The 12,492-nt window shown below is 68.8% G+C and overlaps 2 protein-coding genes across 2 annotated transcripts; one reads left to right on the top strand and one right to left on the bottom strand.

Annotated features, from left to right (window-relative positions):
- Window positions 1-57: 57 nt before the first annotated feature.
- On the bottom strand, window positions 58-6,250 carry FKBP10 (FKBP prolyl isomerase 10). The gene is made up of 10 exons (XM_068418518.1): window positions 6,048-6,250; window positions 4,504-4,649; window positions 3,999-4,188; window positions 3,601-3,746; window positions 3,316-3,505; window positions 2,885-3,030; window positions 2,388-2,577; window positions 1,882-2,024; window positions 1,609-1,772; window positions 58-1,362 (listed from the first exon to the last, which is right to left on the bottom strand). The coding sequence occupies exons 1-10, from the start codon at window positions 6,239-6,241 to the stop codon at window positions 1,177-1,179; spliced, it is 1,695 nt and encodes a 564-aa protein (XP_068274619.1). The 5' UTR covers window positions 6,242-6,250; the 3' UTR covers window positions 58-1,176.
- A 1,611-nt stretch (window positions 6,251-7,861) lies between these two features.
- On the top strand, window positions 7,862-11,860 carry P3H4 (prolyl 3-hydroxylase family member 4 (inactive)). The gene is made up of 8 exons (XM_068418523.1): window positions 7,862-8,326; window positions 9,553-9,702; window positions 9,945-10,116; window positions 10,188-10,316; window positions 10,407-10,552; window positions 10,635-10,718; window positions 10,890-11,031; window positions 11,122-11,860. The coding sequence occupies exons 1-8, from the start codon at window positions 7,862-7,864 to the stop codon at window positions 11,133-11,135; spliced, it is 1,302 nt and encodes a 433-aa protein (XP_068274624.1). The 3' UTR covers window positions 11,136-11,860.
- The last annotated feature ends 632 nt before the right edge of the window (window positions 11,861-12,492 follow it).

Below are 12,492 nucleotides of genomic sequence, written 5' to 3'. Positions count from 1 at the left end.
AGCCCACGGGTGCGCAGGGGGGAGGAGAGGCCAAAGGAACCCGACACGAAGGCAAACTCCTTGGAAACCAGTGGAAATGATTTATTTGGTGCAAGGTAGAAGTTGTTTGAGGGGTTCGCTGTGACCCTTTGCACTGTCCTGTTCTTGTGTTTTTTACCTCCACGAAAGCTTTTGGAGCCGGTGGGAGGTGACGGAGCCGTGCTGGTCACAGCTGGCAAACCTGAGAGCGCCCAGTTAATTACCTGCAATTAGGCATCAAAATAAAACGGGGCTGATTTTTCTCAATTGCTGAGGGCTGTTGCTGTGGGTGGGGACGATGCTGCTCCTACAGGGCCTGGGTGGGAGAGGCTTCCTGCTTTCCTTCTCCCAGCTGACAAGGGGTTTGCCAGGCCCCGTCCCCGCTCTCTGGGGGGGTCCAGGCAGATGTGTGTGGGACATCAGGGTTTCGCTCTGGGACCTTGAGCCCCCTCCAGGCTCCCGTCTGGGGGAGGATGGCAGCGGGGAGCAGGGGCTGGGCCAGCAGCAGGGACCGGCACAAAAGGCTTCTCTTTCTTTAGAGAGGAGAAACGATTTTATATGTTTATATAAAAAAAAAACCCCAACCCTAAACTATGAAATGCTGGGGGAGAAGTGGAGGGGGAGCCCCATCCTGCCCGCCCCGGGGAGGCAGCGCGGGCGGGCGAGGGGGCTGGAGCGGGACCTGCAGTCGCTGGCTGAGGACGAAGGGGCTCGGGGAGGGGACGCTGCTGCCCCGGCCCTTGGTGGGAGCCGGGAGCGGGGGGTCGAAGCAGGGTTTGGCAGCAGGGGCAGGGCCCTGGCATCCTCGGTCCCGCTCCACGGCACAGGGATGGTCTGCAGGGCCGGGGGGCACGAGGGGATGGGCAGGGGCTGGGGACGCGGGCGCTGCCGTCCCCGGGGGTATCGAGGCTCCCAAGAACGTGGGTGTTTCCCACCTTCTTGCCTGGGTTTATTAGCTGGGGGTTGGTGAGTTTTCCTGCCCAGGAGGAACACATCAAAAAAACCTCAGTTAAATAATAGGGGGGGAAAAAATCAAACTATGCCCCTCGGCAGGGCTGGGGAGGGGCAGGGGCGGATTCCCGGGGCAGCCAGCGGGGGAGAGCGGCCGTGGCAGGGCCAGGACGAGTCCTGTCTCCAGGGGAGAGCAGGGTCCGCTCCTCAGAGCTCCTCGTGGATCTTCTCCTGGTCCTCGTCCGACTTCAGCTTCAGCTCCTCGGAGGTGATCTTCCCGTCCTGGTTGCGGTCCTGGTTCTTGAACATGTCGGCGATGACTTTCTCCGGGTCGGAGCTGGGCATGAGGCGGCCCTTCCCTTCCGCCACCTGCGTCTTGATGAAGGCGGAGAACTGCAGCGGGGAGAGGGGAGGGATGCTTTGCTCCGCGCAGCTGGCACCAGGCATGGCCCGAGCACCACGGCAGGAGCCCGTGCCACCGGCAGCCCCTGCGCCCCCAGCAGCGATGCTCTGGGCTGGGGTTTTCCCTGCCCGGCCCTTCAGGCTCCCGGGTGCCCTTCGGGTGCTGCTCCCCGGGGTGGGGTCCCCTGCGCCCCCGTCTCCTCCTGCACCCCACAAGCCCCTTGGGCCCTCGCTCACCTCCTCGGCGGGGATCTCCCCGTCCTTGTTCAGGTCCATCTGCTCGTAGAGGTTCGCCGGCGGCTCCCCGTGCCAGATGAAGAGGTAGCCCTCGGGAACCCCCTCCTCCACCGAGACCAGCTCCACCTCGAAGCGGAGCACGGCGCTGCCGGGCACCCCCCGGGCTGCAAGCACAGGCGAGGGCTGCTGCGGCGTGGGGGAGCCTGGCAGCGGCTCGGCAGGGCAGGACCCCCCGGTTCGCACCGCGCGGGCGGCCCCACGCCGCTCCCCTACCTCCGCTCTCCCCGTGGCCCAGGTGCGGGGGGACGATGAGCACCCGCCTCTCCCCCGCGCACATGTTGAGGAGGCCGCTGTTGAGGCCCTCGATCACCTTGTTGGTCCCCAGAGTCACCTCCTGGGGCTTCTCGTAGTCGTGGCTGCAGGAGGCACAGAGAAGACAGCGGGGCTGAGCAAGCCCCTCAGACCCAGCGGGCAGCCCCGCCATGCCCCGAAATCCCGTGCCCTCCATCCCGATGTGCCCCCAAATCCCGTGCCCTCTGCCCTGCTGTGCCCTGAAATCCCTCCACACCCCAAAACCCTGCACCACCCATCCTGCTGTGCCCCGAAATCCCACACCCTCCACCCCGCTGCGCTGCCCCGTGGCCCCACGGCCGACACTCCGGTGCTGCCCGTTGCAAAGTGCCGATGCTCCCAGGGCTGCCCCGGTGCCCGTGTGCCCCCGGCTCAGCGGCCCTGCGAAGGGAAGGTGCGCTCGGGGCAGCCCGTCCGTGAGCACGCACGAGGAGAAGAGCCTGGTGCCGTCCAGCAAGGAGCAGTTGTAGTGGTAGCGGACGAAGTCTCTGTCGCGGGTGGTGACGTTGCAGCCCTCGGGCCGGTACACGGTCTCGATCTCCACCGGGTCCGCGGGGTTGTGGAAGTCGATGATGTGGACGTCGAAGATGAGCACGGCCGAGCCGGGAATTTTGTCCCCTGGAAAAGGAGCGTGAGGAGAGATGCTGGAGGAGCTGCCGGAGGAGCTGCTGGAGTGCCGGGGCCGGTAAAGCCTTTCCCTGCTTTTCCCCAAGCCCTGTGGCGTGCCCGTCCCTTGGAGCCCTGGCTCTGCACGTGCTGGCACCAGCCGTTCCCTTGCCCATGACACCCCTTCCCAACGCCCAGAGCCCCGGGGATGGCGGTGGCCCCGGGGGTGAGGAGCTGGCCCTGCTTGGCCAGCGCCTACCCGCTGTCAGCCCCGCAGCGTGCCGGGGCGCGGGGCTGGAGAGGGGACGCTGCCCTTTACCTGCTCCGTTCTCCCCGTAGGCCAGGTGTGGGGGGACGACCACGCGCCGCCTCTCGCCCACGCAGACCCCCTGCAGGCCCTGGTCCATGCCGGGGATGATGTAGCCCTTCCCGATGTAGGTGTCGTAGGTGTGGTTGCGGGAGTAGCTGCAGCGAGAGAAGCCCCCGGCGCCGCTGGGCAGGAGAGCCTGGTCCCCCACCCCTGCACCCCAACCCGCACCCCTTCTCCCCCTCTGCCCGGCTGCCCCCGGAGCCAGACCTCGCTCCTAGGGAGGCAGCAAACAGCTATGGGCTTTTTTTAGCCTATTCCGTGCCCGTTACCGCCCTCTCCTCCACCTTCCCCCCCAAATCCCCAGCCTCTCCTTGCTGCTGAGCACCGGGCAGGAGAGGACAGCGGGGGATGTCCCCACTCGGCCGCTTCCCTCCCCACACCTGGAGTCGAAGAGCGTCCCGTCCACCAGCGTGCCGTTGTAGTGGTAGCGGACAAAGTCCCCGGTCACAGCCCTGCGCTTGCAGGACTCCGGCACCTCCAGGTGCTCCAGGAAGACGCCGTCCTTGGGGTTGTGGAAGTCCACCAGCAGCACGCTGAACACCAGCGAGGCCTGCGGTGGGATCACGGTCCCTGGGGAGGGGACGCGGGTCAGCCCGGACGAGGGTCCCGAGGCACCGTGGGGGCTCTGCGCAGAGCTGGGAGGGACGGGGCGATGCCCAGCTCACCGTAGCCCTTCTCCCCGTAGGCGAGGAACGGGGGGATGATGATGCTCCTCTTCTCCCCGGCGCACATGCCCAGCAGCCCCTGGTCCATGCCCTTGATCAGCCAGCCAGTGCCCACGTAGGTGTCGTAGGTGCTGTCCTTGCTGTAGCTGGTGGGAAGGAGTGAGGAGGGGGATGGCCCCGGGGCCATGCCAGCCTTGAGCGGTGCCATGCAGGAGGCTGGTTTGGGGGGCACGGGACTGCCCTGCCCTGCCGGGGTGCAGGGAGGGAGAGCACGGGGGGAGGCTGCTCTGCCTGGGGCGCAGCATGGGCCCCCCATCCTGCCCCAGGCCAGCGTCCCCCAGTCCCTGCCACCCCCGGTGCCCCGTGCCCCGAGGCGAGGGTGCATCCCCGCGCCGTACCTGGAGTCGAAGGGGGTGCCGTCCAGCAGCGTGCCGTTGTAGTGGTACCGCACGAAGTCCGAGTTCTCCACGGTGCGGTTGCAGCGCTCGGGCCTGGAGAGGGTGGTGACCTGCAGCTTGTCCTTCTTGTTCCAGATGTCCAGCACGACGACGTCGAAGTACAAGGTGGCGTCTGGGGGGATCAGCCCCGCTAAAGGGGCGGCAGCGAGGACAGAGCTCCTGAGGTGGGACCAGCGCCAAGCCCAGGCAAGTGCTCTGTCCCCTAAAGCCCCCCCGAGCCCGTGGCTGCCCTCGGCTGCCAGCCACACGTGCCAGCCCCCCTGGAAAGCAGCAGAGCCAGGGGGTCAGGACCCCTCCTTCCCTGCTCAGGCACCACTTGCCGTGGCTGTTCAGTGCCCCAGCAATGGAGCCGCCCTTTGCCAGCACCTGCCAGCTGGGTGCCCGACCTCCATCCCCACTAACCCTGGTCCCGGGGGTTTGCCCCCGCCGTGCCACGGCCCCTTACCCACACCGATGCTGCCGTAGCCCAGGTGCGGGGGCACGATGAGGTGACGCCGCTCGTTCACACACATGCCCAGCAGCCCCCGGTCCATGCCAGTGATCAGCCGCCCGACGCCCACCACGCCGGCCACCGTGGCCCCTCGGTCGTAGCTGGGGCGAAGGGACAGACCCGTCAGCAGCGCGTGGGCAAAGGGTGAAGCCCCCAAAGGTGCTGGGGATGCTCAGTGCCAGCACCGAGAGCTCAGGGCAGATCCAGAGCCAAACCATGAGCCCTGTGAACACAGAGGGATGGCACAGGGCTCCCAGGTGCCCACCCGCCACAGGGGCAGAGCGGGGGGACGGGGGTGCAGGTAACCCACCACAGGCAGCGGGTCCCTGTGCCCCAGGCAGACGCCCAGCAGCAAACAGACATTGATCCTGATGGGATCAATCCTGCACTGCCCGGCGATCGGGGCTGGAGGCTGGCAGCGCCCGGCCTCTGCTGCTTCCAAATCATTTCGCATAAGGCACATTTGGAGCTTTATGCAGCAAGGAGCAAAGACGACGTCCCAGGCCTCGTGTTTAAACTGCAAATTTGTTTTTATTTTTAAATCTTAAAATACTCCAAGAAGCAACTGGGGCCATTTCAGATAAGCTGAAATCCTTCCTCCCTTTTAATGTGCCACTGATGCTTTCTCCTCCCCAGGCCCCCAGCACGCAGCAGCGGCCGCCGCAGCCCTCGTCTCAGTTACTTTCTCCCCGGTTCGTGCTTGCAAGAGGTAAGACACATTGAACCCGAGCAGAATCCCTTTCCTTGTCAGGGCTCTGAAAAATGCCCATCGGGGACGTGTTTGTTCCTGCGCGGGACTGGGGCTGATCCAGCACGGCCCAGTTTGTTTCTGCCCTTTCACCATGTCCCTGATGCTCACGGCGATGGAAATCGGGGACCGCACCAACACAAACTGATTTACAGCCAGCGTGAGCGGGGCAGGACCGATGCCCGGGCCGAGGAAAACTAAGGCCAGCGAGAGCGAAGCCTCTTAGGTAATGAGCGGGTTTCGCCGCTGCCACGTTTCACAGCGGTTTCAGTGCTCTCCCTGCCTGCGCAGCACACGCGAGTGCATGTTCCTGAGCTCAAAGGGTCCCAGTTAGGGGCCAAATCCTGCCCATGCCTGAGGTGGGCTTCCCCGTGCCCCGTGGCACCCGGAGTTGAGGGTGTGCGGGCACCGCGGGCATCCCCAGGGCTCCGCGGGGTCCCCGAGGGGCAGGGGGGCTGCGACAGCACCCAGGCGCGGGCTGGTGGGGTCGGGGCGGGGGGCTGCGCTCGGGGCCACGCCGGGGTCCCCGGGCCCCCCGTCCTCGCCCCCATAAGCCCTCCTCGGGGTCCCAGCCGGGTGGCCCGGGGGTGGCCCCAGCAGGCAGCTGCCCGCCCCTCGCCCCGCTGCCTGCGGGCCCCCGGGGGTGCGGCGGGGCGAGCGGTAGCCGGGCCGGGGGGAGGCATGCAGGGGTCCCCCGCAGCGCCCGGCCGCCCGGGGCCACATGCAGTGGGGAAGGAGCCGAGGGCGATACCTGGAGTCAAACTTTTTGCCATCTTTAAAGGTCCCGTTGTAGTGGTAGCGAACGAAATCCCCCATCTGGACTTCCCGCAGGCAGATTTTGGGGATAGAGTATCTGTCTATCACCACGTCTTCCAGGGGGCCGGGGTCGCCCAGCGCCGGGGCCCCCAGGACGCTCAGGAGCAGGACGAGGCGGCCGGGGGCCATGGCGCTGGGAGCTGCGGCGGAGCGGGGGGGTCCGTGCGCCCGCCCCTTCCCGTGGGCGCATCCCGGCCCGGCCCCGCTGCAAAGTCTGTACACGTGTCCCCTCGCTCGCCCCGCTCCCACCGCCCGTCGCCCCCCGCCATCGCCGGGGCGAGTCCCCCCCGCCGCGGCCGCGGGGCCGCCCGGGCAGAGCCGCAGCACCAACACCCCGCGTCGGGACGGTCTCTTTTGGGTTTTCTCTCTCTTTTTTGGGCCCCCCCCGCAGTCCCTCTGCCAAGAGAAGCGAGTTCCTGCAGCGGGAGGGCCCGGCCCGGCCCGGCCCCGCTCGCCCGGGTCCTAGTGCTGCCTGTGCCCCCCCCTCCTCGTCCCCACCCGCGGCCCGGGGTGCTGCTGCCCCGTCCCCAGGGCACAGTAAATACAAGGAATTAACTGTTTTGGTAACATGTACTGCTCTTTTACTGAATGGCAGCGATTAAAAGTGGGAAGTTGTCCCTCTCACAGTCTTTCCCAGGTAGGAGCAGCATCAAATTCGCACGTATGTGTTGCCCGCGCCTCCCTGCTCCCCCAAACCCATCGAGGGAGACAGGCGCCGTGGTAAGAGCCCTCGGTAAGTCCCAGGTGGGAAATACGACGGTCCATAAACCCGAACCAAACCCGGCTTCCCCGAGGCACCCAGCCCCAGGGTGCCCTGTGGCTCCCCAACGCACCGCACCGGGGCTGAGCCACCTGGGCACCACTCGGAGTAGCCTGGGGGGACTTGGGGCTCTCCGCAGGGCACAGTGGGATCAGGGCCTGACTCTGGGGCTAGTGAGCGCGTACTCAGGGGCAATGGCATTCCAGCCCGCGTGTTACTGAGCTGCTCGGCTGCAGGGAGGTGCTGGGCACCGCTAACGGCCTCTGCTCCGCAGGAAGGAGCCTCAGCCGTGCCCTGGCTCCTGCCCTGCGCTGTGGCCTCGCTCAGCACCACTGTCCAGCCGGCAACAACGCGCTGGGCTTGGGCTGGGGCCAGCATGGCCGTGCCGAGGCCTGGCGCGGCGCAGCCCTGAGGCCTGGGATCTGGCACGGCGCAGGGCGAGTGGCCTCCAGCTTGGCACCAGCCAGCAGCGAAACCAGCGCCAGGCACAGCCGGGCTGGGGGTTCCGGCTGGCTGCCCGGGCAGCGCAGTGGGGCACGGAGTGCACCCCGGCACACCCCAGGGCTGCGGTGCAGGGGGCACCCCAGCACACCCCAGGGCTGCAGCACAGGGGGCACCCCAGCGCAGCCCAGTACACCCCAGCTCATCCCAGCACACCCCAGTACACCCCAGCACACCCCACTCTGCAGCGTGCAGCCCCGAGCACACCCCCGGGGCCGTGCAGCCCCCAGCGCATCCCCCGAGCCCGCATCGGGGCACCGAGCACGGCGCGGGGAGGGCGCAGCGCTGCGCACCCCCCCCCGGGAGCGCACGGCGGAGAGCGCAGCCCCGAGCACCCTCCGAGCGCACCCCGCGGGCGCTGCGCCAGCCGCGCAGACCCGCACTAAGACCCTGCGCGCCCGCCGCGCACCGCCCCCTCCCCGCCGCCCGCCCCCTGCGCGGAGCGGTGCGCGGCGCTGCGCGGGCAGTGCGCGGCGGCGGCGGCGGGGATGGGCGGCGCGGCGCTGGCGCTGCTGCTGGCGGCGGGGCTGTGCGCGGCGCAGTACGAGGAGTACAGCGTGCGCGGGTTCCCCGCGGCCGCGCTGGAGCCGCTGCAGCGCGCCTACGCGCGGGCGCTGGCGCAGTACGCGGGGGCGCAGTGGGCGGAGAGCGCCCGGGCGCTGGAGGCCAGCCTGCGCCTGCACCGCCTGCTGCGCGACAGCGAGGCGCACTGCCACCGCCGCTGCGCCGCGCCCGCGGACCCCGCGGAGGAGCCCCCCGCGGAGGGGGACCCCGCGGCGTGCGAGTGGGAGCGGGAGCTGCAGCTCTTCGGGAGGCTGCTGCGCCGCGCAGGCTGCCTGCGCGCCTGCAAGCGCGACCTGCCCGTCTTCCAGCTGCGCTACCCCCCCGCGCAGACGCTGCGCGACTTCCAGCGCCGCCAGCCCTACCAGTACCTGCACTACGCGCTCTTCAAGGTGAGGCGGCGCCCCGCGGGCGCGCAAATGCCGCGCAACGTGGCTCGTGGCGGGGAGGAGGGGGGGAGTGAGGGGCTTCCCAGGGCTGGGGGGCGGCGGGCGGCCGGTATCTCTGTCCTGCACCGCTCTGGTCGGCACCTTCCCTTCTGCCCTGCGTCCTGCACCCCTCCACTCTGCCCCCCCATCGGGCACACCCCGTGCCTCATCCCGCGCCCCTCGTCCTGCACCTCCTCTTCAACACCCCCATCTTGTGCCCCCATCCTACACCACCAGCCTGCACCCCCTGATCTGCACCCCCTGAGCCCTGCTCCCCTCTATCCTGCACCCTGCTGGCATGGGCGTTCCCACCCAGCACCCACCCCCAGCCTGGCACCCCCCATCCTGCACTCCCCATCTGGCATCCCCCCCCCCCCCCCGGCTCCTCCATCCTGCCCCTGCGCCGTGGCACGTCGGCATCATCTGGGATGCATCAGGCAGGACGTGAGGGGTGCGCCTGGCTCTGGGGGCCCCTGTGGTTGTGTGTCATTTCCCCCCCCCCGCCTTGTGTTGCCCTGGTCCCCCAAGGTCCCCCTGGCCAGGCAGAGCGCTGCCTGGGGAGGGGGCTGCAGGGGCTGCCCCAGCCAAGGGGCCCGAGCTGGAGGGTCTGGTGCCACCGTGATGGCTGGGGGACACGTGTCTGGATGCTCCGTCAGGGAGAAGTGTTTGCTCGGGCTCACGGTGCAGACGTGGAGGGAGGTTTCATAAGGGATCGCCCCGGGGTGACCCTCCTTTGGCAGGGGACAGTCCCCTCCCCAAGCACCGGTGCTGGTCGGGGTCCCGAGCTGTGCCGCTGGCCCGCTGCCGGTGCGGATGCTGCTTTAGTGCTTAGCGCTGCTGCCCCGGTCACCTGGCAGTGGCAAGGGACAGCCTGGCCTAGATCCTTAATGCCTTTTCCTCTTGCTTGCTCTGGCCAAAACCCGTTTCGGGGATGGTTCGTTCATCCCCCCCGATCTCGCTCCCCTGACGTTGCAACCCGGGAGCTCGTAAAGCAGCGGGGAGCGAGGGTGGCTCGCCCGGGCTGGTGGCCGTGCCCGAGGGGAGCGGCTGCGTGGATCAACCCCGCAGCACGTGGATCGCTCCTGGCTGGCTGGGGGGGTCCACGAGGGGCCGAGCCGGCCCCGCTCCCCCCGTGGGTACAGAGGGGGAGGTTGGTGCAGCTGCATTTATCTGTTGTCCTCCCTCCCCAGTCAAATAAGATCGAGAAAGCGGTGTCTGCTGCCCACACCTTCCTGCAGAAGAACCCCAAGCACGAGATGACCTTGAAGTACCTGAACTATTACAGGACGATGCTGGACGTGGATGAATACCTGGTCGACCTGGAGGCTCGGCCCTACGAGGTGAGGAGGGGACGGGGCTGGGGCCGGAGAGGGGCTCCCCGGGGCACGGTGTGCGCCTGGTCCTGCTGAACCCCGAGGGCAGCGGCTCTCCCTCGCTGAGCCCTGGGCGCTCACCTCCTGCCCCCAAAAGAGCATCTCCGTGGGGCCGGTGCTGGGGCCGGAGCTGCCTCGGGGAGAGCAGGGTGGGCTGGTGCCGCGGCGCCGGGCGCGGAGGTGAGTGGCGCCCGCTTGGTCCCCGGCAGCCGATATTCGTGCGGTCGGTGAAGCTGTACAACGGCGGGGATTTCCGGAGCAGCGCGGCCGGCATGGAGCAGGCGCTGGCCGAGTACTACAAGGCGTACGAGGACTGCCTGGCCGGCTGCGAGGGCGCCTACGAGCTCCAGGAGTTCAAGGACTTCTACCCCGCCATCGCCGGTGAGGGGCGGGGGGCCAGGGGTTTGGGGGGGGGGGCCCGATGGGGCGCAGCGCCTGACGCCTCCCCCCAGACCACTTTGTGAGCGTGCTGCAGTGCAAGGTGGACTGCGAGACCGAGCTCACCCCCAACGTGGGCGGCTACTTCGTGGAGAAGTTCGTGGCCACCATGTACCACTACCTGCAGTTCGCCTACTACAAGCGTGAGTGCCGCCGGGAGCGGGGGGGGCTGTGCCCCCCGGGCACCCTGGGGTGCTGCGGGCCCCCGCGTCACCCGGCGCCGCTCCCCGCAGTGAACGACGTGCGGGACGCGGTGCGCAGCGTCTCCAGCTACATGCTCTTCGACCCGGGCGACGCCGTGATGCAGCAGAACCTGGTCTACTACCGCTTTCACCGCGAGCGCTGGCGCCTGCAGGAGGGGGACTTCGAGCCGCGGCCGGTGAGGACCCCCCAGCCCCGCCGTCCCGCGGCTGTGGCGGTGGCGGGGGGCTGACGCGGCCCCGCTCCCTCCCCGCGCCCAGGAGGCCGTGCTCTACCACAACCGGACGGCCGCCCAGAAGCAGATGCTGGACTTCGCCAGGCAGTACCTGCAGGCTGACGACGAGGTACGCAGGGAGCAGCCGGGTGCTTTTGGGGTGCCGGGTGGGTGCTGTGGGTACCCAGGGGCAGGGCCCTTCCTCGGGGAGGGGGGCTGACCCCCAGGCCGGCCCTGGAGAAGAGGCTGCGGACGGGGCCGCCGAGCCCCGCTGCCGCCTCCTGCCCATCCTGTGCTGCAGATGGAGGTGGACGGCGGCGAGGGGCCGGCGGGCTGGGAGCTGCCCTCCGACGGCGAGTTCGAGGGCGAAGGCGACTACGAGGAGGGCTTCTTCGCGGAGTGGTGGCAGGAGCCCAAGACCAAGGGGGACAAAGCTGACCAAGGTTCCTGACCCAGGGGCTGGGGGCTGTGCCACGGGGCAGGGGACGGCTGCTGCCCGCGCCCCGGTGCCACCAAACCCTCCTTGTTTGCAGAGACCCTGCGGTGAGGCAGGCGAAGGGGCGCCCGGCCCCAGCAGAGCTGGATGGCGGTGGCCCAGTGACACCACGGGGACACTGGGCTTCGGGATCCTGCCAGCCACCGAGCAGAACCTCAGGCTCGCGGGGAAGGGCTGATCCTGCCCCGTGCCCTGTGGCAGGGCCACCTCTGCCGTCTGGACACCCACCGCCCTGAACACAGCGCCGTTCCCGTCAGGGGAGCACCGGCACCGCCGAACCTCCCTGCCTGCCCGGGAGCTCCCCCCGGGCCACCCCTGTCCCCGATGTCCCCGGGAGCCCTTGGCCACCTGCGGTGCCCCGCAGCACTGGGGTTTACTACGTCCCTTGGCTGCCACCAGGAGCTGCGGATGGTGTGCCAGGACCGACCCCCGTGTTGTCCCGAGGGGCTCGGGGGGCTGCCCCTGCTCCGGGAGCAATGCACGGTGCTGCCAGAGCCGGGCACGTGTGCCAGTCCTGCCCCTCCGCGGGGCTCCCCCGGGGCTCCTACCCTGGCGCCTGCAGCCCCGCATCCCACCCGGCAGCCCCCAGAGCCCGGGGTCCCTTCGGAGCCCACGGCTACAACGGGGCTCCCGGTGTGCCGGCGTCCCCGTGCCGCGGCGTGGCTGCAGCCTGGCGAGGCTGCGTCACCCATCCCCTGCGTGTGCCTTGAATTTTCGCCACACCAGCCCTCTGTAGCCTTAAGCTCCGTTAATTTAATACTTCCCGACTTGCACAGTTGCTTTTTTTTTTTTTATATTTACTGGTGCTGAACTTTTAATAAAATCCGGACCGGTCTTTTCATGGCTGCCTCCACCTCGGGGCTCCCAGGGCTTGGGGTGAGCTGCTGCGGGGGGTGCCGGGTGCTCGGGGTGGGAGAGGTCCTGCCGTGGCGGGGGGGGACACGCTGCGGGGCTGGATGCCCCCGCAAAGTGGGGGAGACCCTGCAGAGGGGCTGGGGGGGGACAATGAGAGCAGCCAGGCTCTTGTGGGGTCCCTGAGCGGGCCAAGACCACACTGGGACCCTTGTGGGGCTGTGGGACCCCCCTGTTGTGTGGGGGATGCGGGGGGGCTGGGGGAAGCACGCCTCATCCCGACACGGGTGTTTGGGGGGTGATGGGCATCACCGGCTGGTTGTTTTGGGGGGTGCAGTGTCCTGCTGCTGGTTTGGGGGTGCATCGTGCATCCCCCGATGCTGGTCCAGGGTGGCGGGGTGCGATGACCCCCTCCCGCCGCGGCAGGGTGTTTCGGAGGCTGTTTTGGAGGCGGCTGTTGCTGCGGACAAGCCCGCGCCTGCCCCGGGCTCGCGGCGTCGGGCAGCACGCGGCCGCCCCGCTCCGCCCGCCGCGCGCTCCCGCGCCCGGGAAGTTG

This window comes from Nyctibius grandis, chromosome 26 (assembly GCF_013368605.1).
Source record: "Nyctibius grandis isolate bNycGra1 chromosome 26, bNycGra1.pri, whole genome shotgun sequence".
Taxonomy (NCBI): domain Eukaryota; kingdom Metazoa; phylum Chordata; class Aves; order Nyctibiiformes; family Nyctibiidae; genus Nyctibius; species Nyctibius grandis.
This window is presented reverse-complemented; position numbering and strand designations above follow the sequence as displayed.

Coding starts and splice junctions, on each gene's coding strand:
- FKBP10 (XM_068418518.1), bottom strand. CDS start 6,241: ATGGCCCCCGGCCGCCTCGTCCTGCTCCTGAGCGTCCTGGGGGCCCCG. Junction 2,578..2,884: donor CTACGGGGAGAACGGAGCAG/GTAAAGGGCAGC, acceptor CTCCTTTTCCAG/GGGACAAAATTCCCGGCTCG. Junction 1,773..1,881: donor GGGCCACGGGGAGAGCGGAG/GTAGGGGAGCGG, acceptor CTGTGCTTGCAG/CCCGGGGGGTGCCCGGCAGC.
- P3H4 (XM_068418523.1), top strand. CDS start 7,862: ATGGGCGGCGCGGCGCTGGCGCTGCTGCTGGCGGCGGGGCTGTGCGCG. Junction 9,703..9,944: donor TGGAGGCTCGGCCCTACGAG/GTGAGGAGGGGA, acceptor GGTCCCCGGCAG/CCGATATTCGTGCGGTCGGT. Junction 10,719..10,889: donor ACCTGCAGGCTGACGACGAG/GTACGCAGGGAG, acceptor CCTGTGCTGCAG/ATGGAGGTGGACGGCGGCGA.